Source organism: Monodelphis domestica, chromosome 1, assembly GCF_027887165.1.
Source record: "Monodelphis domestica isolate mMonDom1 chromosome 1, mMonDom1.pri, whole genome shotgun sequence".
NCBI lineage: Eukaryota > Metazoa > Chordata > Mammalia > Didelphimorphia > Didelphidae > Monodelphis > Monodelphis domestica.
This window is the reverse complement of record NC_077227.1, coordinates 10,363,756-10,388,656: the sequence shown is the minus strand read 5'-3', so window position 1 is coordinate 10,388,656 and position 24,901 is coordinate 10,363,756. Positions and strand designations below refer to the sequence as shown.

Here is a 24,901-nt window from a genome sequence, read left to right as displayed (position 1 = left end):
CCACGCTCCGGACCAGCCCTGGTGTGTGTGCGTGCGTGTGTGCGTGTAAGAGTAAGTGTGGCTATGAGTGTGTGAGAGTAGCGTGGAGGAGAGGATGTGAGTGTGAGGAGAGGCGGGGAGAAGAGGTCCCTGGGCTCCGGGTCGGAGCAGTCCCGGAGCCATTCTCCCGGCTCCTCCTGCTCCCGATCAATAATTTAAACACTAATTGAGCGCCGTCAGGACTGTCTCCGCGGAGACGCCGGAGGAGCGTTCACTTGGGACTTCTCTGGAGGCCTCGAAATTACCCCTTTGTGTTGTTGCCTTCGATTCCAAAGCTTCCACCCCTGGGGATGAAAAAGCCTCTTCGTGTTATTAATATTTTATTAGCGCAGAATAGCAGGGAGGCAGCCTGACCTCACCAAGTCCTCCCTCCCGCTTTGCTCCTTGGGGCTTGGGACTTGCCCAAGGTCATGTAGTCAGGAGCTGGAGGCAGCGTGGAGAATGATCTTGTACTCCGGTCCACAGAACTGTTATTGACGCGTGAGCACAATGCTGGCCAGCGAGCTGAATGATGTGGGGCGCGAGTTGTTTTCTGGATGGAGCGCCCAGCCCTGAATGCTGCTGGTCACCCTGCCACAGCCCTGGGTCCAGGGCCTTCCTATTATGGGAGGGGAGTAAACAGCAAATGGCCAGGAGTTTTGCTGAGTTTTTCTCCCCAAAGTTTGGCGTTTTACTCCTCTATTCCTTCTTGTCTCTCTGCTTTCGTTTCCATTTCTTGTGCCCAAGTCTGGGCTTCTGGCCGGCTCCCTCCCTCTCTGCCTGCTTTCCCTGCCTTTCTTCTCTCCTCTCCTCTCTCCATCCTTCCTTCTCTTTCTTGGGCCTTGGAGCCACTTTCCAATTAATGCTGGGAGCTCCGCCACTAAATTTAGCTCCCTCGGCAGTACTCTGGGGCCAGGCCGGCATAGAATTTTGGAGCTGGATCGGAGCCCTCCCTTGTTTTGCAGGGGTTGACCTGGAGGCCCAGAGTTGGGAGGGAGCTAGACTCTGGCAATAAGTGGAAGAGGGGTGGGCTTGGAGGCAGAAGGAGACAGATAGCCAAATCCCTGCTCCAGTACATGTAACTTGGGCACTTCTCGGAGCCTCGAGAGCCTCAGTTTCTTCATCAGAACAATGGGGATATAAACTTTTTGCTATCAATTCAGGAATCCTAGATTTGCCCATGGAAGAGCTGGACTGAGAACCCAGGCATCCTAACTCCCAGCCTGGGCCTTTTCCTCAGGACAAGGATGCCTCTTTGGGGAAATCTTGACTGAAGGCTCCTGTGCCTTTCTAAGTGTCCCATGGCCACAGTGGGCCTCTCCTCCCCCTTCAGGGATTCACAAGCCGGGGCATTAAAGCATGTACTCAGACAAACTCTCTTCCACGGCCATCACTGGTTAACTAGGAAACACAGCCATCTCCCCTTGCCCCATGGGTCATGGAACAGAGAAGGTCCTTGAGACTCAGAGAGGGGGGTTGACTTATCCAAGGTCACAAAGCCACAATCACATGCTTAGGACCTGGAAGATGCTTTGGAGGTTTTCTAGTCCAATCCATGGCCAGAGGCAAAACATCCCACAGGGACTAAGTAGCAAAATTGGAATTCAGATCAATAGCCTCAGTGCCCTTTCATTCTCCTAAGTGTCAGGAGGCCAGGACCAAGCCTGGACTCCAGGTCTTCTTCACCCATCCCAGAGGGCTTCTCAGTAGATATCACCCTCAAACCCAGCTCCTTGTAGGTACTTAAGAAAGGTTTATTGACTGAATGTGAATCCCAGAGATTCTGGCACATCTGCATCCAGGAAGGGAGTGTGAGGGGGCCCGATGGGCTCTCCCCTTCCCAGGGAGATTGAGAGCCAGAAAAGGCCTCGAGGTCCATCCTGTCCAAACCCCTCATTTTACAGATGAAGAAATGGAGGCTTAGGGAATTTAGGTGACTTGCCCAAGGTCACAAAGTGGGATTTGAAACTGGGTCACACTGTCAGAGCCAGCACTCTCAACCCACATGGCCTTCTTATTCAGAAATGGTTCTCCTTGTGTAGGCCTTTGGGCAGGGGGACCCATTCACCCCCACCCCTACAGATACCCCCCACATGCCCTGATTCAGCCACTTGTCAAGGAGGCTGTAGGCCACGATTCCCAGCCAGAGTTCGCTGTTAAAATTCTCTGCATAATTACTCCTAAAGTTAAAAATAACCAAATCCACATGATTTTGGCCCATCGGTGCAGGTTGCTTAGCGACGTGGGTTCAGGGTGAGGTTTGTGCCTCCTTGGTAACCTGCGTGCCGGAGACGAGTATCATGGCAGAAGCCTGACCCCAAGTGCAAAGAGGGTGGGCTTGAGGCAGAAGGAGCCACACGTCCAAACTCCCACTCCAGCACTTACGAAGCCTCTGAAGCCTCAGTTTCTCCATCAGGAGAATGAAGATAGAACCCTTTTGTTACTGACTTCAAGAATCCTAGATTTGCCAGTGGACGGGACCTCAGGGTCCAACCTCATCACTTTAAATGTAAGAAAACCAAGACCCAGACAGGGCCAGTGGCTCGTCCATGGTTACTGTTCTAGCAAGGGGCAGAGCGGAGATTTGAACTCAGGTTCTCTGACTCCTAATCTAGCAGTGTTCGTCGTACCAAGTTGCCTCTTCAAAGTTCTTTCAGGAAAATAATTTGTCAGATGAAAAAGACTCTAAAAACATGAATGACTGCCTTTGAGGAGCAGGATGTCGCTCTGCCTGGAGATGAGGCTGTGCCACCTTCAGCCTGAAAAGGATGCGTTTCTTCCTTTTGTCCCCTGTCATTGCTGGCCTCTCTCTCTCCACAGGGCTTTAATTCTTCCCAGGCTCTTTGAGGGAGGTGTTACGGTCCCATTTCACAGATGAAGAAACCAGGACAAGTGAGCTGCTCATAGTGAAAGGATTATATCCCCATTTTCCTAATGGAGAAACCGAAGCTTTAGAGACTCCAGGAGGGGCCCAAAATCACATAATGTGTGAGTGTTGGAGCAGGGATCTGGTTTGTCTCTTCTGACTCCAAGCCCATCCTTCTTTCCACACCTACTCCAAGCGAGGACTTGAACCAACATCCCTTGATTCCCAAGCTCAAGTGTCAGACTCAAAGGTCCTGGGTTCAAATCCTCTCACTGTACCAGTGGGTGAACTATTGACCTTAACTGGGCCTCAGTTTTCTTACCTTTAAAATCTGCTGCTTCTTCCTGAGAGCAGAGATCAGCCTGTGGATTTGATGCAAGTAGGAATTAAAGGTCTAAAAGGAAGAATATTTGGGGGAGGAGCAAAGCTTCTATGTGGAATTCAGCAGGCTTGACGGTGGGATGGATCAGAGTTGAAGATGTGGGCTTAGGACAGATGGAACAGAGGAGATTGGATGGGTCTGATGGGACCAGGCTCTAGAGAGCCTTGAAGGCCAGGAAAGGGAATGTAATTTGACAAGTAATAGGGAGCTCTGGTGGTGAGGAAAATAAGACTTGTGGAAAGAAATGACTTTTCCAGAGTCACCTAACTCCTCTTTGGTCTCAACTCCTCATCCAAGACTCTCTAAGAAGATTTAAGATTGTGTTCCTTTTAGAATCACCTTGAAGTTTGCTCCAATTTCCCCCAATTTCAACATTTGTATGGATTTCTACTTTTTCTGCTCTTATTTCTGAAGGCCCCTCCTCCAGGGAACCATCCCTTGTAACAAAGAATTTAAAAGGGAAAAAGAAGCAAGCATTTCAGTTAAATAAACCAACATGCCAAGCACATGTATGCCATGTTTCACTCCCAACGTCCCCCAATTGTACCAAGAAGAAAGAAACGCATTTTCTCGTATCCTCTTCAAAGCCAAGATTTCAGCAAAGCTCTTGGCCAGTTCGTTCCCTCATGCTCTTCTCGTGGGCACTAGAGGGAGGTCTGAAGGGCAATGGCTGCACACTTAGGTGCTGGGGAAGCTGTTCAAATGCCTGTAACAAGAGGGGCTTAATTCATGGATGGTTGTCAGCCTGTTTCTGTCATTATCATCAGTGATCTGGATAAAGGCATAAAGATGGCGGGCTTGTTGAGGTTATGGATGTTGAAAAGGCACTTAGGGGATGGGTAACATATTGGGCAATGGCGTCATGATCCCAAAGGAGTCTAGCAAGTCAGAGCAGTGGAAGTTCACGGAGCGAGAGCAAGTCTTATACTTTGGTCCCCAAAAATCACTTCCCATATCCCGAGATGGAGAAAACAGGACTTCATAGACGATAGTCTGCAAAATGGCGGAGCACTAAAGAACAAGCCAAATATGGAGTGAAGTTGTATTCTGATGGGCCATTGGGGCAAGGAGGTAGCCAAGGAAGTCACCGAGGGTTCTTGGAAGCTCTTCTCAGAGGTCTCACAAACTCTGCTGGGTTTAGCAATGCCGAGAGGCTTCCAGGATGAGCTGGGAGACAGACTGACTGGGTCTCCTTTTCAAGGGCCAGCCCAAAAGTATGGAAAGGCATCGTCTCCCGTGGGCTGCCTGTGGTCATTCCTTCTATCATGCCTGTTAGTATTTCAGAACGTGGGAGGAGCCAGTGTCCTCTGGCCTGATCAGACCATGTCTGATGGATTTCCTTCTGGATGCCGCCATTTGGGAAAGGCATTGAAAAGCTGGGGATGTTCAGAGGACTTCGGTCAGGATGAGGAGGGGCCCTGAGAGTATGTCACTAGGTAATGGGGCTTGTGAAGAACCCCTCCCTGAAGGTCTTGGATTCCCACATGTCAGTCATCCATGCAATCTCCCTTCTCATCAAACTAACTTACTTCCTGCTCTCTGTGTTGGAAGCAGTCCTGAAAGCCTCCCTTATTAAGAGGTGATATTGGTTGGCTCTACAACTCCCTTTCCAAGATCCTTGGCCAAGCCCACAGGAAGGACCCAAAGGTGGCCTGCCTTGGAGAAATGGACTAAGGGGCTAGCCAAACACCCTTGAAGCAGGTGGAGCCAAGGCCACTCGGAGGAAGTGTTCTCTGATCCATCCCAGGGGGAGGGTCTCCTCTGCCCCAGTACGGATCCCCCATCGGTCCCCGGAGAGGAGGAGCCCAGGAAGGGATAGAATGGTGGCTCGAATGCTCAGCGATACATTCCCCCAAACTGTATTTTTATGTGTCGAGACTTTTCTTCTTCAGGATTCCTATAACTGTTAGTTGAGAGAGGCGTGCCTTAAGGCTTGGGCTCCTTGCTGGCCTCTCCCCATGCTAGAAATGCTGGGATATTTGATAAATCACTTAAATAAAGGCCTTTCTGGCAGACTCGAACCTAAAACACAGAAGGCAGCACTGGATTCACATGAGGATGAATCGTCTTCCTTCAATCCCTGAAGGCCCCGTGTGCCCCAAGCCAGGGATGCACGCCCCTCTGGCTCCCAGGCAGCCACCCCACAGTAGGCGGCTCTTTCTGCATCCCGTTGGGCTTCACCACTTTGTGGCATTGTTTATTTCTCAGGGTCTGCTTCCAAGCCTCAGTAGGATGGAAGCTTCTGGAGGAAAGGGTGCTTTGGTTTGGGTCTTTGCACTCTGGCTCCCAGCGTGATTCTCCTGGTGAATGAATGCATTTGGAATAAAGGAGTGTGATAGAGAGGATCCCTTTTCAGGGACAGGCCAGACTAGCAGTCACTTCCAGCCCTGAGATCTGGGCCATCCTTGGGCAGGGTGTCATGGCGGCCAAAGCCGGAGCTCTTCTGGAACCCCATCGCGTCCATGCCTGCTGCCCCTGGACAGGAGACGAGCCCAGGGACTCACGGGCTACCTTGTGCCTCTCTGCTTCCCTGACTGGGTGCGGGGGATGAAGAATGTGTAGCACGAGGCATCTGGTTGCCATGGACGGGATGTATTGGAAGGAAGAGAGGTGGCGATGGGTGCTCCCCAGGAGCCTCCCCGGACTGAAATGAGAGGACATAGGCAGGGAAAGTGAAACCTTTCCAGGAAGGGATGGTTTGGGTTTTGCCTTTGGACCCCGCGTACCTACCAGCGCGCCTAGAAGGTGGCAGGCGCCTCAAGCATTTTATTAAATTGATTTGATTGGTTTTGGGGAGCAGAAGGAAGACTGAGTTCGAGTTTGGAGACAGCGTCTGAGATTAGAACTAGAAAAAGCATGAAAGCTCGTCTCAACTGACCCTTTGCATTTTTTAATTTCTTAATGCTTTTGTCCTCATGGACTGATGTCATCTTGGACGTCTGCTCTTTTTAAAAATTCTTTACATAGTTATTAAAACAGTAGTTTAATCCCTTATTTTATGGGTGAGAAAATGAAGGCCAAGGAAGTTAAATGACTCACCCCAAATCACACAGTAAGTAGCAGAGGCTGGATTTGAACCCAATTCCTCTGCCTCCGGAACCAACTCCCTTTTGGTTTCATGATCTCAGTATTTCATCAGTGATCGCTGGAACGCTCAGGTCTCCTGATTCAGCCTCAGGATCCTCTTGCTCATCCTAAATCTTTAATGGGACTCAATTTGCAGTTTTCCTGGCAAGCCACATCGAAGAGAAGGTTCAATCTGATGATGATCAGACTTCTCCTTCCCAAATAGGATCTCAATGCACTTAATCTTCTAGAGGACCCTGTGAGGTTGACCAAGCAAGTGTGAACCCCATTCTACATGCAAGGATGCTGAGGTTTCCAGAATTTGTCACTTGTGACATTGATTGAGAGCTGAAAGAGACCTCAGAGGACATCGAGACAAAATTTTTCATTTTGCCAATGGGGAAACTGAGGCTTGGCGAAGTTACAGGGCTTGTCTATGGTCGCCCAGGATCAGATAGACAGTAGCCCACTGAGGCTACCTAGTGCGACCAGTATCTGACTGAAGACTCCTCTGGGGAGCCCTAAGTGCCGAGAAGTTTTTGCTGGCTCCAAGCCCAAATCAATCTCTGTATCTTCCACCATTGTTCCTGGTCCTTCCCTCTGGGCCAAGAAGAGCCAGGCTGGCCCCCCTTATCTCCGTGGCAGCCCAGGAAAGGCTCCAACCCAGCGCGCCTGGCCCTTCATTGGATCCTTCCTTGTTCTCTTTCTGGTAAAGGCAGAGAAATCGTGTCTTGTGTATAAGGGCCCCCGATGACTTTATTTTCCCAAAAGGGCCCCTCCTCCCTTGCACACATGCTCCAGGGAGTCAGCCACACACCCTTTCCATTAGCCCTGCTGGTTAATGGACTGGGCACCGGGCCCTCCTCCACATTGTCTGATTGGACTATCTCCACTCACTCTGAAACGGGAGATCTGCCATTAGTCATTTTTCATTAACCCTTCCTCATGACCAGGCAGACTGTGGGGAAATTTCCTGTTTGTTCTGTCACCACGAGGGTCCAGAGAGAACCAGCACCCACTTTGGCTTTGGCTCTGGCTCTCCCCCATCCATGCCTGCCTCTCCTCTCTCTCTCTGTCTCTCTTTCCTTCTGCCATCTCTTCTCCCCCTCCATCTCCATCTCTTCTCCTCCTCCATCTCTATCTCTTTTCCCCTGATCTCTCTTCCTCCCCTCTCTTTCTCTCTCTTTCACTTCCTCTATCTCTCTCTGTCTCTCCCCCGTCTCTCTCTCTCTCCCTCTACACTCCACCCCTTTCTGTCTCTGTCTCTCCCCTTCTCTCTCTTTTCCCCTGATCTCTCTTCCTCCCCTCTCTTTCTCTCTCTTTCACTCCCTCTATCTCTCTCTGTCTCTCCCCCGTCTCTCTCTCTCCCTCTACACTCCACCCCTTTCTGTCTCTGTCTCTCTCCTCTCTCTTTCCCTTCCTCTTCGGCATCCATCCCCCCCAGCTCACAGCCCCAGGAGGAGGCCTGAAACCCCAGACTTGAAGGATTTCTGTGGTTTGATTCATCTCGCTAGAACGATCACTTCCTGCATGTAACATGTTGTTGTGAGCGGGGAGCAGGGGGTCTTCTCCCCTGGAAGACGAAGGCCGAGGAGTAGAAATAGTCGTGAGATGAACAGCTCCTTTTGTCCAGTGCAGGAAGGCTTACAACGTGCTTCGTCTCCGTTATCTCACTTAATCGCCTCATTGGCTCCTCTTTGGGCATCCTCTGGGCTGTGGGGGAGTGAGCTGGGTCCTTTGGGGGTCCCTTGACTCTAAGGCTTCCAGGTGTGGGATGTCCTGTGCCTTACAGCCACCCAGCATCCCTGGAAGAGGGCTGTGACCGCCAGCTGGCTCTGTTTCAGGCTGTGGTGTCTCCTATCCAAAATCACCAGCTTCCGAGGTGATTTCCAAGAGACCGAGACTCAGGCTTGTGTCCTCGTTCTCCTTGGCTCCCCCGGGGGACAGGACATCCTCCTGTTAGAAGACTTCCTGTCAGAGGGCTGCCTGCTTCTCCCCCAGGCCACCTAATTTTCCATTCTTCCTTATTTATAGAGCCCTCTGGGAGAAATGGAAAGGGCCTTCGAGGGCATCTAGCCCACCCACACTCGCTTCATGGAAAACTGCAATTCAGAGTTGGAAAGGTCTTGCTCAAGGTCTAACTTCAGGGCTTAGTGGCAATGTACAGACTCAAATCCGGTCCCTTCTGCTCTAACCAGGAGCCATGAGCAGGGGGAAGTCTTAAGGGTCATCCAGTTCTACAGAGGGGAAACAGAGTGTCCACAGGGAGACTAAGCCCAGGTTGTTCCAGTCCTACCTCCTTCCTTCCCCGTCACCATCTTGTATGTACAGTTGTTTGTTGGCATGCTGGCTTCTCCATTAGAACGAGAGGCCCTCCTTGAGGGCCGGGGCTGCTGCCAACAATCCCCTGTGGATGACATCATGGCAATTTGGCATTTTCAGTGACGCCACTGTGTGCCTCGGAGAGCCTCATAGCTGAATGGACCACAAGGACATGGTGGTGTTTGGTCCACAGTGTAGACTCCAGCTGGGTTCTCCCTTCAGGCTGTCTTCTGCACTACGTGGCAGTGGGGTTAGCCTGTCAAGGGAATGGGGACTGAGGGAATCTGGAACTGGACAGAGATGGAGGGCGAAGGAGGGAGAGGGAGCTTTTCATGACGGTTCCCTGCCGCCTGACCCCTTTCAGAGGGAGCTTTCAGGGAGAGTTGTCGCAGGACCTGGGTTCAGATTCCACCTGTGACAAGGAAATCACTTTAAAAGACTGATATATATTAATTTAAGGTCGCCAAGGAATTCAGCTATGTAATTCCTAAATGAAAACTCAAGTCAGCAGTCAACCTTTTATGGAGTTTAATTACAAACAGGAGGAAGAAAGGTATTAGAGATAGAGAGAGAGGGAGAGAGAAAGGGGAGAGAAGGGAATAGGGCTTAAATACCCCTTCTGTTTAGGCTGGGCCAAAAGGTCCAAGCCCTTAAATAGCTGGGGCAAAGAAAGGAGATCAGTCCCTATCACTCACGTGACCAAAATGGAGAAACAGTCTCAGGGGCCTCCACCTCCAGCTTCCTTCAGAGCAAGCTTCTCAGAGCACAACCTCTCAGAGCAAAAACTCTCCAACCAACCCTCTCATCCTCAGACCCCGCTATCTTTAAGGAAGCCATCCAAGTTCCCTCCCCTCAGTTCTCACATCTACCAATCACTGTCCATGTCTTCCCTGTGCCAATGGTGGCTCTACCTTAACCCAAAACTGCCCAGAGGTCTGTGGCTTTGCACATGTCTGTTGAAGGTCATATTCTCAAATAATTAAATCTTGATCTTTTGCTACAGCCCTTCCTAAATCCTGTTACCCTGAGTAGGGTGGAGATTGGAATAATTAAATTTTTATCTATGCTGCAGCCCTTCCTAAATCCTGTTAGGACTGAGTAGGGTGGAGATTCTAATTTCCAAGACCTGGTTCTGTCATTCCAAGTATCTCTATTGTATCAATTCTAAAATCAATCATGACTCAAAGAACTTCCTGTTCTATGCTTAAGCATAGGTCAAAGCCCTTTCCATTGTTCAGCAAAAGGTTTCTGTCCTAAAGTAATCTTAAGTAGGGAGGAGAAGGAACCTCCCATGCCAATGGGGTTCACATTCCAATAGACTATCAGTAAGAAATTTTCCAAGTATGAAATTTCCCAATGGTGAAATTTCCAACATTTATAAGTCTAAGAAATTTTAAGGTTTACACACCTCAGCCATTTCTTGACTGTGAGATCCGAGGAATATCAGTCTGAGTCTCTGTCTTCTAAAGTTTGGACTGGACGAGCTCTCCATTCCCTGCAGCTCTAAAAGGGTGCTTCCATGACCCGAGTCCCCTTGGCCGTAGGACCTCTGATCAGTATTTCCTAGGGAGTCATTGCCCGAAGCTTCCCCAGAGAGCAGGCAGGATGGCTCCCCCAGGACGTGGCCGGCCCCTGCTCTGCCGGCAGGAAAGGAACTCTGCAGACATCCTCCCCCGGCCAGCACCCTCCCATTCTACACTGGCCACCCTTGTCTCAGGCAGGCTCTCTCCTCTATGCTCTTCAAGTCCTGCCCCTTTTCTTATTCAAGAAACTCTTCTGTGGCCCGAATGCCAATGAAAGGAACCGGAAGGCTCTCATCAGATTTCTGTGGGGCTGCAAGATTCACAGATGTCCTTCCCAGGCGCCTGGGAGGGCATTTCCCCAGCATTAGCTCCATTTTAGAGGTAAGAGACCTTCCTCAAGGCCCCTCCTCTAGGGCCTGGCAGGACCGGCACTCAAACCCGGGCCTCCTGAGACCAAGGTCCGCAGCCACTGGCTACTGCTACTAGCCTGACCTGGGATGGGACAGATCAGAGCTGGGTGCCTGGGGCCCCTACCTGTAAAACGAGGAGGCTGGGCTCGATGGCCGCTCAAGGCCCTTCCAACGCGATGTCTATGATCCTCCGAGAAGAGTGCTAGGGTCGGGCCGTGGTGAGAGCCCTAATTAGAAGGCCAAAGCCCTGGATTCCAGGACTGGCCTTAGCTTTCACCATGTGAGTGACCATTAGCAGCAAGTGGCTCCGTCTCCCTGGTCTCAGTTTCCTTAGCTGAAGTGACAAGACTGAATTGGGTGGCCTCTCCAAAGTTCTGGTTCACCATCTGTGACCTCGGAATGCCAGGCTCCTCCCTCTGCAGGCACACGAGAAATCGGGGAATCGTCTAATTAACTTCTCCCTCCCCACCTCTCCCTCCCCCCTTCCTCCTTCCCTCTCTCCTTGAGGGACTGACTTGGGGTAAGAAATCCATTTATTGATCGGCCAGTGACACAAGCAGGTGCCAAGATATACTTGGGGGGCTCATTATTCCCCTGAAGGTCCCAGGACACCCCAAGTTAGTAAACAGCTAATTTAGGAGGGGATCCCTCAGAGTCTCATCCCTTCCATATCCAACATGTACCCAGGAAAAGAGCCTTTGCCCCCTTCGTTTATTAACCAAATTCCAGTAGCAGGGAAGTCATTCACTGGGATTCCTACATGGAGAAATCCCCTCGTTCCCAGGCCCATCCCCAGCCCCCCGAGTTTGCTCCCAGAGACCCGTCTCTGTGGCAGGGAGGCGGTAGAGCTGGGGCATCGAGGGGGGTGCCCTAGGTGGGCTGGCGAGGTGTCTTCCACGTGCCTCATCTCTGGCGTGCCCCAGGTCCGTTCTCCTGGCAGCAGTGCCCAAATGTGGCCAGCTCAGAGCCCAGAGAAGGCAAATTGCCTCCTGGATTCCCTGCTTGGGCGAACTTTCAGGTTCAGGGGCAAAGAAAGGGAGAAATGGAGGCAGGGGGAAGCAGGAAGAGCCTCGGAGCTCACCAAGCCAGGAGTGGTGGCTTTACTCTCCAGCACTGAAGTTTGGGGATGGCTGTGGGAAAAGATCTGCATGTGAAGCTGGGGGGCTAGAGGAGATGGGATGAGGGGGGCACCGAGGCTTGAATTAATTCTTATTAATAGCTCACGTTTGCATAGTGCTTTCAAGTTAGTAAAGCACTTTACAGTTCTTATCTCATTTGATCCTTACAACAAGCCTGTGTGGTAGGTTCTATTATTACCCCCATTTTACAGATGAGGAATTAGAGGCAGGCTGAGGTTAAATGATACTGTATATTGATACCAAGGCAGAAGAGTGATGAGGGCTAGGCAATAGGGGTGAAGTGACTTGCCCAGGGACACACATCTAGAGAGTTTCAGGTCAAATTTGAACTCAGGACTTCCTGTCTCTAGACCTGATTCTCAATCCATTGAATCACCTAGCTGCTCCCTTCCAATCACATTTTAATCTGGCTTGGGCCACACTTGGGAGTGTTGTGGGCCACTTTGTCATAAATGATGTGAATGATGAACCAGCAAAGGAGAATGAGAAGGAATCATTCCCCCAGGGAGGAGGAGAAGCAAGAGAGAACAGAGGCCTGAAAACCACAGGAAAAGGGAGGGTCCATGAGGCAAGAGTGGGCTAGAGTCCCGGATGCTGCAGAGGGAAACAAGAGCCAGGATGAGAAAAGGCCATGAAGAGCCTGCTGGTAATCTTGGAGAGGACTCTTTCAGCTGAGTGATGAGATCAGCAGAGAAATTAGAAAGAGGTGAGGAAGGAAGGAAAGGAGGAAGGGAGAGGAAGGAAGAAAGGAAAGGAGGAAGGGAGAGGAAGGAAGAAAGGAGGGAAAGAGAGAAAGGAAGGAAGAAAGGAGGGAGGGAGAGAGGAAGGAAGAAAGGGAAGGAGGGAGAGGAAGGAAGAAAGGGAAGGAGAGAGAGGAAGGAAGAAAGGAAAGGAGGGAAAGAGGGAAAGGATGGAAGAAAGGAGGGAGGAAGAGAGGAGAAGGAAGAAAGGAAAGGAGGGAAGGAGGAAGAGGAAGGAAGAAAGGGAAGGAGAGAGAGGAAGGAAGAAAGGAAAGGAGGGAAAGAGGGAAAGGATGGAAGAAAGGAGGGAGGGAGAGAGGAGAAGGAAGAAAGGAAAGGAGGGAGGGAGGAAGGAAGAAAGGGAAGGAGAGAGAGGAAGGAAGAAAGGAAAGGAGGAAGGGAAGGAGGGAGAGGAAGGAAGAAAGGAAAAGAGGAAGGAAGGAGGGAGGGAGGGAAGAAGGGAAGGAACCTCCATTTTAGGTTTTTCCCAAAGCTCCCCTGCGCCTCCAGTATAGGGCTGACTCTTGGGCCCATTTAAGCTTCCCCCTCTCTGGAGGTCTTACTTCCCCAAACTTGCCTGCCTGCACTCACTAAGGCTAGAAGGGTGGGCTTTAGCAGAGGCCTCTCCCTGGCCTGGCTTCCTGGGGCTCCCAGACCTGAGTCAGCTTTGCTTTGGGCCCAAAGGCTATTTTTAGGTTGCCTCAGGCTGATGGGGCCGAAGGGTGCAGACTGGAGTCCCTGCTCTGGACTGGGCCTGCCCCTGGGCCCTTCTCTCCTGTAGTGAGGTCCCTCTTCATCCAAATCGCACCCTTCCTTTGCGGCCGCCCACACAGAGCCCTCCAAACATCTGCTCTCAGCCTTGGCCTCCTTGAGGCACGTTCTGAGCTTCTGGCTTTGGACCGAGACCATCCGGCTTTGGACCAGGAGGCTTCAGTTTCCTACAGTGGAGGAGCTGGCAAGGTTGGGAGGAGGGAGGCTCTTGCTGGCGTTGTCAGAGTCTCCTGAAGGATCTGGAGGGCTTCAGCCTGGAGAAGACTCAGGACGGCCACAGAAGCAGCTGTTGGCCTCCTGTTGGGTCAGCCCAGAGCCCGATGCAGAGCGGGCATTCAGGGCATTCAGTGAGGGCTGGTTGTAAGGAAAACGCCCTCGTGATGAGAGCCGCCCCCAAAGGTGCCGGGGAGGGGGCTGCCGAGGATTTTCCCTGGTTCAGGCTTCGTGTTCTTTCCCTCCCCTCCACCCAACGAGCAGTTCCCTGGGTGTGACGGGTGTCATCAATCCAGACCTATTTCCGTATCGCTGGGATCTCGGATCTCTTTTTAAGATCATCTGATGTATTCCCAGGGAGAGGCTGCACCCACTGGCTGGACCTCTTACAGCCTGCGCCACGGGGAAGGGAGGTGACCTGCCCAGGACTCGAGCCTCAGGGTCTCCCCCTCCCCGGCCCAGGCTGGGCATCCCCTGCATTCATTTAGAAAGTAGCAACGTTCAGAGCAGAGATAAATCGAGGGCCGATGCCGCTTCCTGCTGGCCAGTCAGAGCTTTCTAGAGGAGAAGGTGGTTCCTGGAGGCCAGCGGCGTCTTCCCTTCGGCCTCTGCTCTCTCCCCAGACCCCAGCATGGTCCTGGCGTGGAGCAGACCCTCCGCAAAGGACTGCTGCGGTCCCTGCTCTCCTGGCCTCGCACTGACTTCCCTGCTTCTGTCTTTTGTCAGCAGATGCAGAGCCTGAAAAGAAACTGAGCCTCCACCATCATGGAGCAGCCTTTGACTGTGAGCTCTCTGGTATGTCGCCAGCTCGTGCTGGCCTTGTTCAAAAGGTGACACTGTGCATGCGCTTCCACACACACACACACACACACACGCATCATATTCTCCTGTCCTCTCACACGTACACACGTGCTTACATATGCTCTCACCCTCCCACTCCCTCTTTGTATGGGTCTCTTTCTCTCTCCCTCTGCCCCTCCCACTCTCCCTCTCTCTTGCCCTCTTGCCATGAGGCTGCCTCTAAGAGCGCTTCTGCAGCCACCTGGCACCCTCCCCAGCTCCTCCTTTGAGGAAGTGATTAATAATGCTGCTGCCGACTCCCTGGGACTAAAAATAGCCGGGGCTGCTCTGCATAAGGCTGCAGGCGCCTGAGTCTGGCTCTCAGGGAGAGAATGGTCACTCCTGGGGGCTTCCTTCCTCCCTCCCTCCCTTCCTCCCTTCCTTCCTCCCTCCCTCCCTTCCTCCCTTTCTCCCTTCCTTCCTTCCTTCCTTCCTTCCTCCCTCCCTTCCTTCCTCCCTCCCTCCCTCCCTCCCTTCCTCCCTTTCTCCCTTCCTTCCTTCCTTCCTTCCTTCCTCCCTCCCTTCCTTCCTCCCTCCCTTCCTCCCTTCCTCCCTTCCTTCCTTCCTTCCTTCCTCCCTTCCTCCCTTCCTTCCTCCCTCCCTCCCTCCCTCCCTTCCTTCCTTCCTCCCTTCCTTCCTCCCTCCCTCCCTCCCTCCTTCCTTCCTTCCTTCCTTCCTTCCTTCCTTCCTTCCTCCCTCCCTCCCTCCCTCCCTTCCTTCCTTCCTCCCTTCCTCCCTTCCTTCCTCCCTCCCTCCCTCCCTCCTTCCTTCCTTCCTTCCTTCCTTCCTTCCTTCCTTCCTTCCTTCCTTCCTTCCTTCCTTCCTTCCTCCCTCCCTCCCTCCCTCCCTCCCTCCCTCCTCCCTTCCTTCCTTCCTCCCTTCCTCCCTTCCTTCCTTCCTTCCTTCCTCCCTCCCTCTTTCCTTCCTTCCTTCCTTCCTTCCTTCCTTCCTTCCTTCCTTCCTTCCTTCCTTCCTTCCTTCCTTCCTTCCTTCCTTCCTTCCTTCCTTCCTTCCTTCCTTCCTTCCTTCCTTCCTCCCTCCCTCCCTCCCTCCCTCCCTCCCTCCCTCCCTCCCTCCCCTCCCTCCCTCCTTCCTTCCCTTCCTTCCTTCTTTCTTCCACATGACAGTGAGGGGGGGGGGGCTTGTGTCATGGGGTCTGATGGGCCACAATGATCTGTGTGTCTTGAGACCCTCACCAAATGGTCTGGCACCCCCAGAGCCGCTCCAGACCCTTCCCAGGCACCTCAGGGACCTCTTCCAGGCGGGGAGCCTGGCTTCTTTCAGCAAGAAAGTCCAGCTCCCAGCCCTGGTTCCGAAACCTGACCAAGCAGCTCCCCAGCTCCCTGCCAGGACGAGCCTGGCTCACCCGCTGTTGTTTCTCCTCCCCAAATGCCGTTGTGGCTGCCCATGTTTTAGTTCTCTTGGAAGGGACAGCAAACTCCCTGCCCAGGTGCAGCCTCCAGGCCTGCAGGAGCTGCTTTTTCATTGAGAGCCTCGAGTGAGCGACGGAGAAGCCCTGCAGAAGGTGGCTCCTTTGGAGGCCATCAAAGCCTGGATGTGAATCCTGCCTTTGATAGTCGCCTCAGTGTCCTCTTCTGTAGAATGGGACGAAGGGTACCTCCATGGCTTCCCCCTCTGGGTTACTGTGATGATCCGATGACTCAGAATTCCTACTCAGGCCTCGGACTTGCCTTTTCTCTGTGTTTGTTTCTTTTCTATTTTGATAACAAGATAGAATATTTTTGTTTTTCATTTTGATAACATATTTCCCCTGGGAGGGGGGAGAAAGGGCTTTCCCAGGTCTTGTGCAATCCTGCCCCTGCGGGGGGGGGGGGGGCTCAGGAGCCCTGGTTGGGAGGAGCCTGGGGCCCCCCAGCTTGGACCGGACACCTCAGAAGAGAGAAGGAAGGAAGTGGCATGGACGAGGTCTCTGTTGTGTTCGGGCTGTGCGCTAAGCACCCTCCCACATCCCAGCACTGCCCTGGGAGGGAGATGCTGCCCTCGTGAGCCCCATTTTACAGATCATAGAACAGAGGCAGCAGGAGGGGAAGCAGCTCACCAGGGTCACGGCTGGGTGGTGTTTGGGGCCGGATTGAGTTCTGGAAGATGAGATGGCCCCCTCCAGGCCCCCTGGGTGCCCCCCAGAACCCTGAAGAGCTCTTGACGTGTTTTAATCTGGTTTTAAGGCCATCTAGTTGGCCCACTTTACCAGTGAGGACAGCCTCGATCACCTGGCATTGGGCATCGCCATCGGTAGCATTTGAACCCAGGCCCAGAAGGCGAAGGGGCAGCCCCAGTAGAGATTTTTAAACAAAGATGCAGCTTTCCTCCCTCCCTGCCCGGTAGTGTTCCCTCCCCGACTTCTCTGGAGACGCCGGCGTGGCTTTGCCGCGTGTCCCCGTCATGCCGTCAGCCCAAGGTCCCAGGGGGGGGGGGATCCCCGACTCTGAGCCTCTGTTGCCTTACAGAAGAAGCTGGCGGCGGGGCCGGACCACACGGACGTGTCGCTGAGCCCGGAGGAGCGAGTGCGGGCGCTGAGCAAGCTGGGCCGCAACGTGTCCATCAACGAGGACATCACGCCGCGCCGCTACTTCCGCTCCGGGGTGGAGATGGAGCGCATGGCAGCTGTGTACCTGGAGGAGGGGAACCTGGAGAACGCCTTCGTGCTCTACCACAAGTTCATCACGTGAGTCGGGGCCGCCATCGTCACCCCCTGTGACTGATGGGGAAACCGAGGCAAGGCGGGGAGAGAGGGAGCCCTGCAGGCTGGGAGACAGCTCAGATCTGTGAGGCGAGTTCAGATCCTGCCCCCATGGGCCGGGCTCTGGGCCTGATGGTGGTGGTGGTGGCCAGCTTTGGGGACGTCCCTCGGCCAGCGGGGCCCCTGCTGGGCATGCTAGGAGGGGGGCATCCCTGCTGCCCTCCTGGGGCCGGAGAGAGAGCAGAAAAGCAAGACCAGGCCCTGCTGAGGGGAGCCCGAGGAGGCCTGGACGGGCCTCTCACCTCCCAGGTGTTTGGCTCAGGGAAGGGGCGCCTCCCCACCTGGCTGGGGAAGCTGCCTGTCCCTGAACCGTCTTCCCCTTCCCGGCTTCTGAGGAGGGAACTCCAGCCTCCGGGCTGGGCCATCAGCGGGGAGAGGAAGGGAACAGACTTGAACCCGGGACTTCTCTCTCCGAAGCCCAGCCCCAGCCTCCCCGGGGAGCGGATACCCCCCCCCGGCACCCAGCCCCAGCCTCCCCGGGGAGCGGATACCCCCCCCCCCGGCACCCAGCCCCAGCCTCCCCGGGGAGCGGATACCCCCCCCCCCGGCACCCAGCCCCGGCCTCCCCGGGGAGGGGATCCCCCCGGCACAAGCCCAGCCAGCCGGGCTCGTGCGCCTGACGGTGCCGCTTCCCTCCTCTCCCTGTCCAGCCTGTTCGTGGAGAAGCTGCCCGGCCACCGCGACTACCAGCAATGCGCCATCCCGGAGAAGCAGGACATCATGAAGGTACGGCGGCCCCCAGCCCGCTGCCTGCCGCCCCCCTTTCCTGGGCCGGGGTGGGGAGACATCAGGGGCCCCCGAGGGCGGCCAGTCAGTCACTGGAGGGAGGGAGGCGCCTCCTTCCGCTCGCTCCATTCGCACTCGCAGCCGGCCCCCTCCCTCAGGAGGTCGGGGCCGTGAGATGGCGCCCCAAAGCCCACAATGGGCCGAGCCAAGCTGTGTTCCAGAGTGCAGACGTGGCTGAAGGGCTGGAAGGAGGCTGGAGGGCAGAGCCGGACTGGGCCCCCCCCTCCAGCCCCCCAGGGGCTCCTCAGGGCAAGGGGGACCCCTCGGGGAGGGCCGGCGGGGAGAACCCCAGGCAGCCCCTCCCGGCTCTCCAGAGGCTGACGTCCCCTGGCATCCCTGCCATGCCCGGATGCCCTCTGCCAGGCCCTCGATGCCATCCTCCTCCAGCCTTGCAGAGAGACCCAGACGTGTCCAGGGAGGGACCTGCCGGTGTCCACTCTCTCCGCTAGGCCGAGAGGCTTCAGCGAAGCGCCCAGCCGGGCCCCGGGCACACGAGCACGAGGCACAGCCCCTGCCCTCAGGGAGCTCCCACCGAGGCTGGCCGGGGAGAGTCTGGGGCTGGGGGAGGCCCCCGAGGCTGGAGGGGATCCAGGAGTGTCGGAACTAGAATCCAGAACCCCCCTTGAGGAAACGCCTTCTACCTTCTCTGCAGTTTAGAGTCAGTCACTCTGGGGCACCGACAGGCTGTGTGACTGGCCCCATGCCACAGCCCATGGGTGTCCGACGTAGGACTTGAACTCAAGACCTCCCACTTCCAAGGCCAGCTCGGTAGCCAGGATGCTTCTAAATGTAAATATGAAGTCGTTCCTCCGGGGCTCCTTCGGCTATTCTATTCCATTCTCCCCAGGTGGTTCTTTTATGGGAGAGGGAAGTCCACGGTCCAAGTGGCCCCTGGGTCTGCCCATGGCATCTCTGAACCCGGCTCATAGTCCTTGTGACCCTGGATGAGTCACTTCCCTGTCCCAGGATGTTAGCTGAACCCATCAGAGAAGGGAACTTTCTCATCTGTTCCTGACACCTTGGCCAGAGGCCCTCCGTCCCTCGGCCTCCAGCCAGGGGAAGGAGGCTGCCAGTCAGAATCAGAACAAGCCTGAATCCCTGCCGCTCACCACCTGGTAGAGTCTGAGCTGTACTGTGAAAAGCCAAACTGGAGTCCAGGTCCTGAGTTCAGATCCTACCTCGGCGATTTCATCGGCTTGTGACCTTGGAGGAGTCCTCTTAACCCCTCTGAGTCCGGTCCCAGCCCCCCAGGTCTGCCTCCCCCTCTGTGCGAGAAGGACTGGACTCCAGGCTCCCCGAGTCCCCCTCAAGCTCTCGCTGGGAGCCCTGGGCGGTCCAGCGTGGCCTCTGCCTTTGCCCTCCCCGGCTGCTGGGTCCCCACTAACCACCGCTCACGTGTGTGTGTTTTTAAAAGAAACTCAAGGAGGTCGCCTTCCCGAGGACGGACGAGCTGAAAAAGGATCTTTTAAGGAAATATAGCGTAGAGTACCAAGAATGCTTGCAAAGCCAAGTAAGTGGCACCGCCTCGGCCTCCCGCTCGCGGGCTTTTCCGTTTCCTTCCTGCGGGATGCGCAGCTCCAATTCCGGGTGTTCTGAGGAAAAAGGAGCTCCGGGACGAAGTCACGCCCGTGAGAGACCCCTGTCCCCCCTTCGGAGGCCCAGCGTCCCCCTCCGGAGGCCCGGAGGCCCCCCGGAGACCCGGCATTCCCCCGGCTCTGGTCTCTCCCTGCAGCCAATAAAGCCAAGCGCTAGGAAAAGGCTATCGGCCCCATCTGCCCCCTGGTGCAAGGGTCGATGGAGAGGAGGGAGCCCAGAGCCAGCGTCGGCTCATGACAGGCTCAGCCGTTGGTGGGTCAGGAGTCACCGAGGGCAGCGTTTAGGTTGGGCGTTGGGCCCTGCCGGCAGGGACAGAAGCCTGACCCAGGCGGAGGGGGAAGGAGAGTGGCCCCTTGCCAAGACCCCAGACTCCCCAGCACGAAGGACCTCGCTTGCTTTGCCATTTCCCCGAGGCACGCTATATGGGAGGCTTCCCTCGCTTTGTCACAGCAGCCCCTCCACATGGACTTGGGCCCCACCCTTTCCACAAGCCTTCGTGAAGTGCTCGCTCGCCCTCCATCCAGCTGCCCAACCCTCCTTGACCTCGGAGGGCTTCTGGCCCCTCCGCGCAGCCAAGAGAATCTAAGGCGCAGAGGAGGCTCAGGACAGACTCGGGGAGGAGGCAACCCTGGCCTCGATTATGGAAGGGAAGTGGGCTGGTGAGAGATGGAGAGAAGGAGAAAAGAGATGCCAGGGAGGAGGGATGGAAAGATGGAGGGCGAAAGGCAGGAGGCCAGTGCGGGGTGGGAGTGGGAGAAATGGGGACGAGGCGGGAAAAGCCAAAATGGGGCCAGATCCTGCTGAGCTTGAGAGCCAAAAAAGTTTGGCTCTCGGTAGGTAGGTAGGTAGGTAATAGGGAGCCATGGGAGGCTGGGGTGGGGAGGGAGGCAATACAATCAGACCTGCTCTTCAGTCAGTTCTCCTTGGTAGCTTGTTGGGAGGGATGGGGAGGGATGTGGAGGCCACTTGGGAGACCAGCTAGTCCAAGTGGAAAGGGATATGGGGGCCTGATCTGTTGAAAGGAGAGAGAAGCCATCCTGCCAAAGGTTCAAAAGGTAGTGAGAGGGAAAGAAGCCCTAATAGACCACCAGCAGGAAGGCTGATTTGGGTGGTTGTGAGATCACTGAGGCAACAGAGTTCAGTTGGAAGAATGCTGGGTTTTCAGTTTGAGGATCTGGGTTCAGATCCTGCCTCTCTGTCTTACTACTGTGAGACTTGAGCCAGTCAGTTACTGGGGCTCTCCCTGGACCTCAGTTTCCCATTGATAAAAGGTGAGTGTTGGGTTTGATGCCCTTTAATGTCCCTTCTAGCTCTAAATTTAAATTTAATTAAAAAACAATTTTTGACCAGTATTTATTAAATGGTTTCTCTGTGCTAAGAGTGCCCCTCATAACAAGCCCTGGAAGGGGGGGAGGTGTTATGATGATCCTCATTTTACAGTTGAGGAAACAAAGGCAGGCAGGTGTTAAAGTGACTTGGCCAGGACCACACTGCTAGTATCTGGGGTTATTTGAACTCGGGTCTCCTTGGCTTTTCCCTCTTCCCCTGGGCTCTGGGTATCTTGTCTCAGCATCCATGGGGTGGAGCTGGCTTTGTCTATCTTTGTTTGCATAATGTCTCCCCCTTAGACTGGCAGCTCCTCGAGGGCACAGACCGCCTCTCCCTTTATTTGCTCTGCGGGTATTTAGCTCGGAGCTTGGCACCTAATAGTCACTTAATCAATATTTACCAATCCATGGATTAGCCACCGGGCTGGGGCTGGGGCTTCCAGGGTCCCTGCCTGCCTGCCTCGGGCAGGGGATACAAAGAGAGTCGGGAACAATCCCTGCCCTCAGGAGCTTCTACCAGAGCCCGGAGACCCCTAGAGCCAGCCGGGAGAGAAGGCGGGTCCAGAGAGGCAGAGCCTGCGCCCGCCCGCCTGCCCGCCTGCCTGCCTGCCTGCCTGCCCGCCCGCTCGCTCTCCTGCCCGCCCGCCCGCCCGCTCTCCTGCCCGCTGGGGTAGCTCTATGGCCAACTACCCCCGGAGCATCCTCACACCTGAGCCCAGCTCCTCTAGCCCTTTGTGAATCCGGGAAACCGCCGCCCCCCCGGGCCTCAGTTTCCTCCTGTGTAAGAAAGATGATGCAAGCTTGGGGTCTCTGTGGGAACGCCCCTCAGAGCGAAGGTGGGGATTGGGGAGTGGCCGCCGCTTAGGACAGCCTGGCTCCCTTCAGGACCGCTACAACGCCGACTTCCCCCAGAGGCTAGAGCAGCAGCGCCTTATCGAGGCGGAGAAGAGGCGTATCGCCCAGATGCGGCAGCAGCAGCTGGAGACCGAGCAATTCCAGTTCTTTGAGGACCAGCTCAAGAAGCAGGAGCTGGCGCGGGACCAGCTGCGCGGCCCCGACGCCCCGGCCATGCTAGCCGAACAGATCGACGGCAACGCGCTGCCCTGCTTCCCGCGGCGGCCCGGTGTCTGCCCCGACCAGTCCCCGAAGAGTGACCCGGGCCAGTCCCCGCCGGTCACCAGAGCCCTGAAGCCCGCTGCCACGCTGAGCGCCGTGCACAGTAAGTGAGGGGCCGCCCTATGCTGTGGGCGCCATACTGGTGCGCCTCTAGCGCGGATGGGGGGCGGGGTTCGGACCGAGCCTGCTGGAGCCTTGGCTTCCTTGGGGCCCCCCGGAGCGGGCCAGAACCAGGCTCCAATGGGACCGTGAATAACGACCCCTTCCACACCCCGGCTGGTGCCGCTAAGCACAGAAATGGACCGGAAACTGGGGGAGTTGGGGGGACCTGCCAGCAGAGGGAGCTGTTCAGAGCAATGTTCAGCTGTGGCTCGCTCCCTCAGTATGTGACGGCAGGGCCTTAGTGTGGCCTGGTGGCACCATTTCTATTCCAGCTGGACACCCCTGGCCTATGCTGAGCACGTGACCATGAGCTCGCGCTCGCTCATTTCTCTCTGCCTGCCTCCTCCCTCATGTGTGCGTGTGCTTCAGGGCTGTTGTTCATCTAGCTCGGATACGTTTTTACCTTCCATCTTGGAATCAGGGCTAAGCATCATTTTTTCTTTTTAAGAGAGAAAGGAGGAAGGGTGGGGGGAGAGCCAGAGAGCCAAGGAGACAGAGACAGACAGAGACAGGGAGGGAAAGGAGAGAGAGAAAGGTAGGGAGGAAAGGAATGAGAGAGAGATGAGAGAAAGATAAAGCTAAGAGAGATGAAAGATAAAGGAGAGAGATAGAGATGAGAGAGATAAAGGAGAGAAATAGAGATGAGAGAAAAAGATACAGCTGAGAATTAAGGGAGAGAGATGAGATATAAAGCTAAGAGAGATGAGAGAGATAAAGGAGAGAAATAGAGATGAGAGAAAAAGATAAAGCTGAGAATTAAGGGAGAGAGATGAGAGATATAAAGCTAAGAGAGATGAAAGATAAAGGAGAGAAAGAGAGGGATGAGAGAAAGATAAAGCTGAGAGATGAGAGAGAGAAAGGAGAGAGATGGAGATGAGAGAAAAAGATAAAGCTAAGAGATGGGAGAGAGAGGGATGAGAGAAAGATAAAGCTGAGAGAGATGAAAGATAAAGGAGAGAGATAGAGATGAGAGAGATAAAGGAGAGAAATAGAGATGAGAGGAAAAGATAAAGCTGAGAATTAAGGGAGAGAGATGAGAGATATAAAGCTAAGAGAGATGAAAGATAAAGGAGAGAAAGAGATAGAGATGAGAGAGATAAAGCTAAGAGAGATGAGAGAGATAAAGGAGAGAGATAGAGATGAGAGAAAAAGATAAAGCTAAGAGATGAGAGAGATATGGGAGAGAAAGAGAGAGATGAGAGAAAGATAAAGCAGAGAGAGATGAAAGATAAAGGAGAGAGATAGAGATGAGAAAAAAAGATAAAGCTGAGAGAGATGGGAGAGAAAGAGATAGAGATGAGAGACAGATAAAGCTAAGAGAGATGAAAAATAAAGGAGAGAGATAGAGATGAGAGAGATAAAGGTAGGGAGGGAAGGAATGAGAGAGAGATGAGAGAAAGATAAAGCTAAGAGAGATGAAAGATAAAGGAGAGAGATAGAGATGAGAGAGATAAAGGAGAGAAATAGAGATGAGAGAAAAAGATACAGCTGAGAATTAAGGGAGAGAGATGAGAGATATAAAGCTAAGAGAGATGAAAGATAAAGGAGAGAAAGAGAGGGATGAGAGAAAGATAAAGCTGAGAGAGATGAAAGATAAAGGAGAGAGATAGAGATGAGAGAAAAAGATAAAGCTGAGAGAGATGAAAGAGATAAAGGAGAGAGATAGAGATGAGAGAAAAAGATAAAGCTGAGAGAGATGAAAGAGATAAAGGAGAGAGATAGAGATGAGAGAAAGAAAACTGAGAGATAAGGGAGAGAAAGAGATAGGGATGAGAGAAAGATAAAGCTGAGAGAGATGAAAGATAAAGGAGAGAGATAGAGATGAGAGAAAAAGATAAAGCTAAGAGAGATGAAAGAGATAAAGGAGAGAGATAGAGATGAGAGAAAAGATAAAACTGAGAGATAAGGGAGAGATGAGAGATATAAAGCTAAGAGAGATGAAAGATAAAGGAGAGATAGAGATGAGATAGATAAAGCTAAGAGAGATGAGAGAGATAAAGGAGAGAGATAGAGATGAGAGAAAAAGATAAAGCTAAGAGATGAGAGAGATATGGGAGAGAAAGAGAGGGATGAGAGAAAGATAAAGCTGAGAGAGATGAAAGATAAAGGAGAGAGATAGATATGAGAGAAAAAGATAAAACTGAGAGATAAGGGAGAGATGAGAGATATAAAGCTAAGAGATGAAAGATAAAGGAGAGAAAGAGATAGAGATGAGAGAGATAAAGCTAAGAGAGATGAGAGAGATAAAGGAGAGAGGTAGAGATGAGAGAAAAAGATAAAGCTAAGAGATGAGAGAGATATGGGAGAGAAAGAGAGGGATGAGAGAAAGATAAAGCTGAGAGAGATGAAAGATAAAGGAGAGAGATAGAGATGAGAGAAAAAGATAAAACTGAGAGATAAGGGAGAGATGAGAGATATAAAGCTAAGAGAGATGAAAGATAAGGAGAGAAAGAGAGAGATGAGAGAGATAAAGCTAAGAGAGATGAGAGATAAAGGAGAGAGAGATGAGAGAAAAAGATAAAGCTAAGAGATGAGAGAGATATGGGAGAGAAAGAGAGGGATGAGAGAAAGATAAAGCTGAGAGAGATAGAGATGAGAAAAAAGATAAAGCTAAGAGATGAGAGAGATATGGGAGAGAAAGAGAGGGATGAGAGAAAGATAAAGCTGAGAGAGATGAAAGATAAAGGAGAGAGATAGAGATGAGAGAAAAAGATAAAACTGAGAGATAAGGGAGAGATGAGAGATATAAAGCTAAGAGAGATGAAAGATAAAGGAGAGAAAGAGATAGGGATGAGAGAGATAAAGCTAAGAGAGATGAGAGAGATAAAGGAGAGAGGTAGAGATGAGAGAAAAAGATAAAGC

At 53.4% G+C, this 24,901-nt stretch overlaps 1 protein-coding gene across 14 annotated transcripts in view; it reads left to right on the top strand.

Annotated features, from left to right (window-relative positions):
* The window catches only part of STAMBPL1 (STAM binding protein like 1), a 45,648-nt gene that overhangs the window by 6,523 nt on the left and 14,224 nt on the right, over nt 1-24,901 (top strand). For 4 of the 14 annotated variants that reach the window (XM_056795458.1, XM_056795435.1, XM_056795467.1 and 1 more), the window contains exons 2-6: nt 14,180-14,245; nt 16,759-16,976; nt 17,702-17,777; nt 19,252-19,347; nt 21,647-21,980. In XM_056795458.1, the coding sequence (XP_056651436.1) occupies nt 14,216-14,245; nt 16,759-16,976; nt 17,702-17,777; nt 19,252-19,347; nt 21,647-21,980 (754 nt within the window). In that variant the 5' untranslated portion in view covers nt 14,180-14,215. Of the gene's footprint in view, nt 1-14,176; nt 14,246-16,758; nt 16,977-17,701; nt 17,778-19,251; nt 19,348-21,646; nt 21,981-24,901 lie in introns of all 14 variants that reach the window. The other 10 variants (XM_056795462.1, XM_056795440.1, XM_056795472.1 and 7 more) reach the window with 5 other exon arrangements.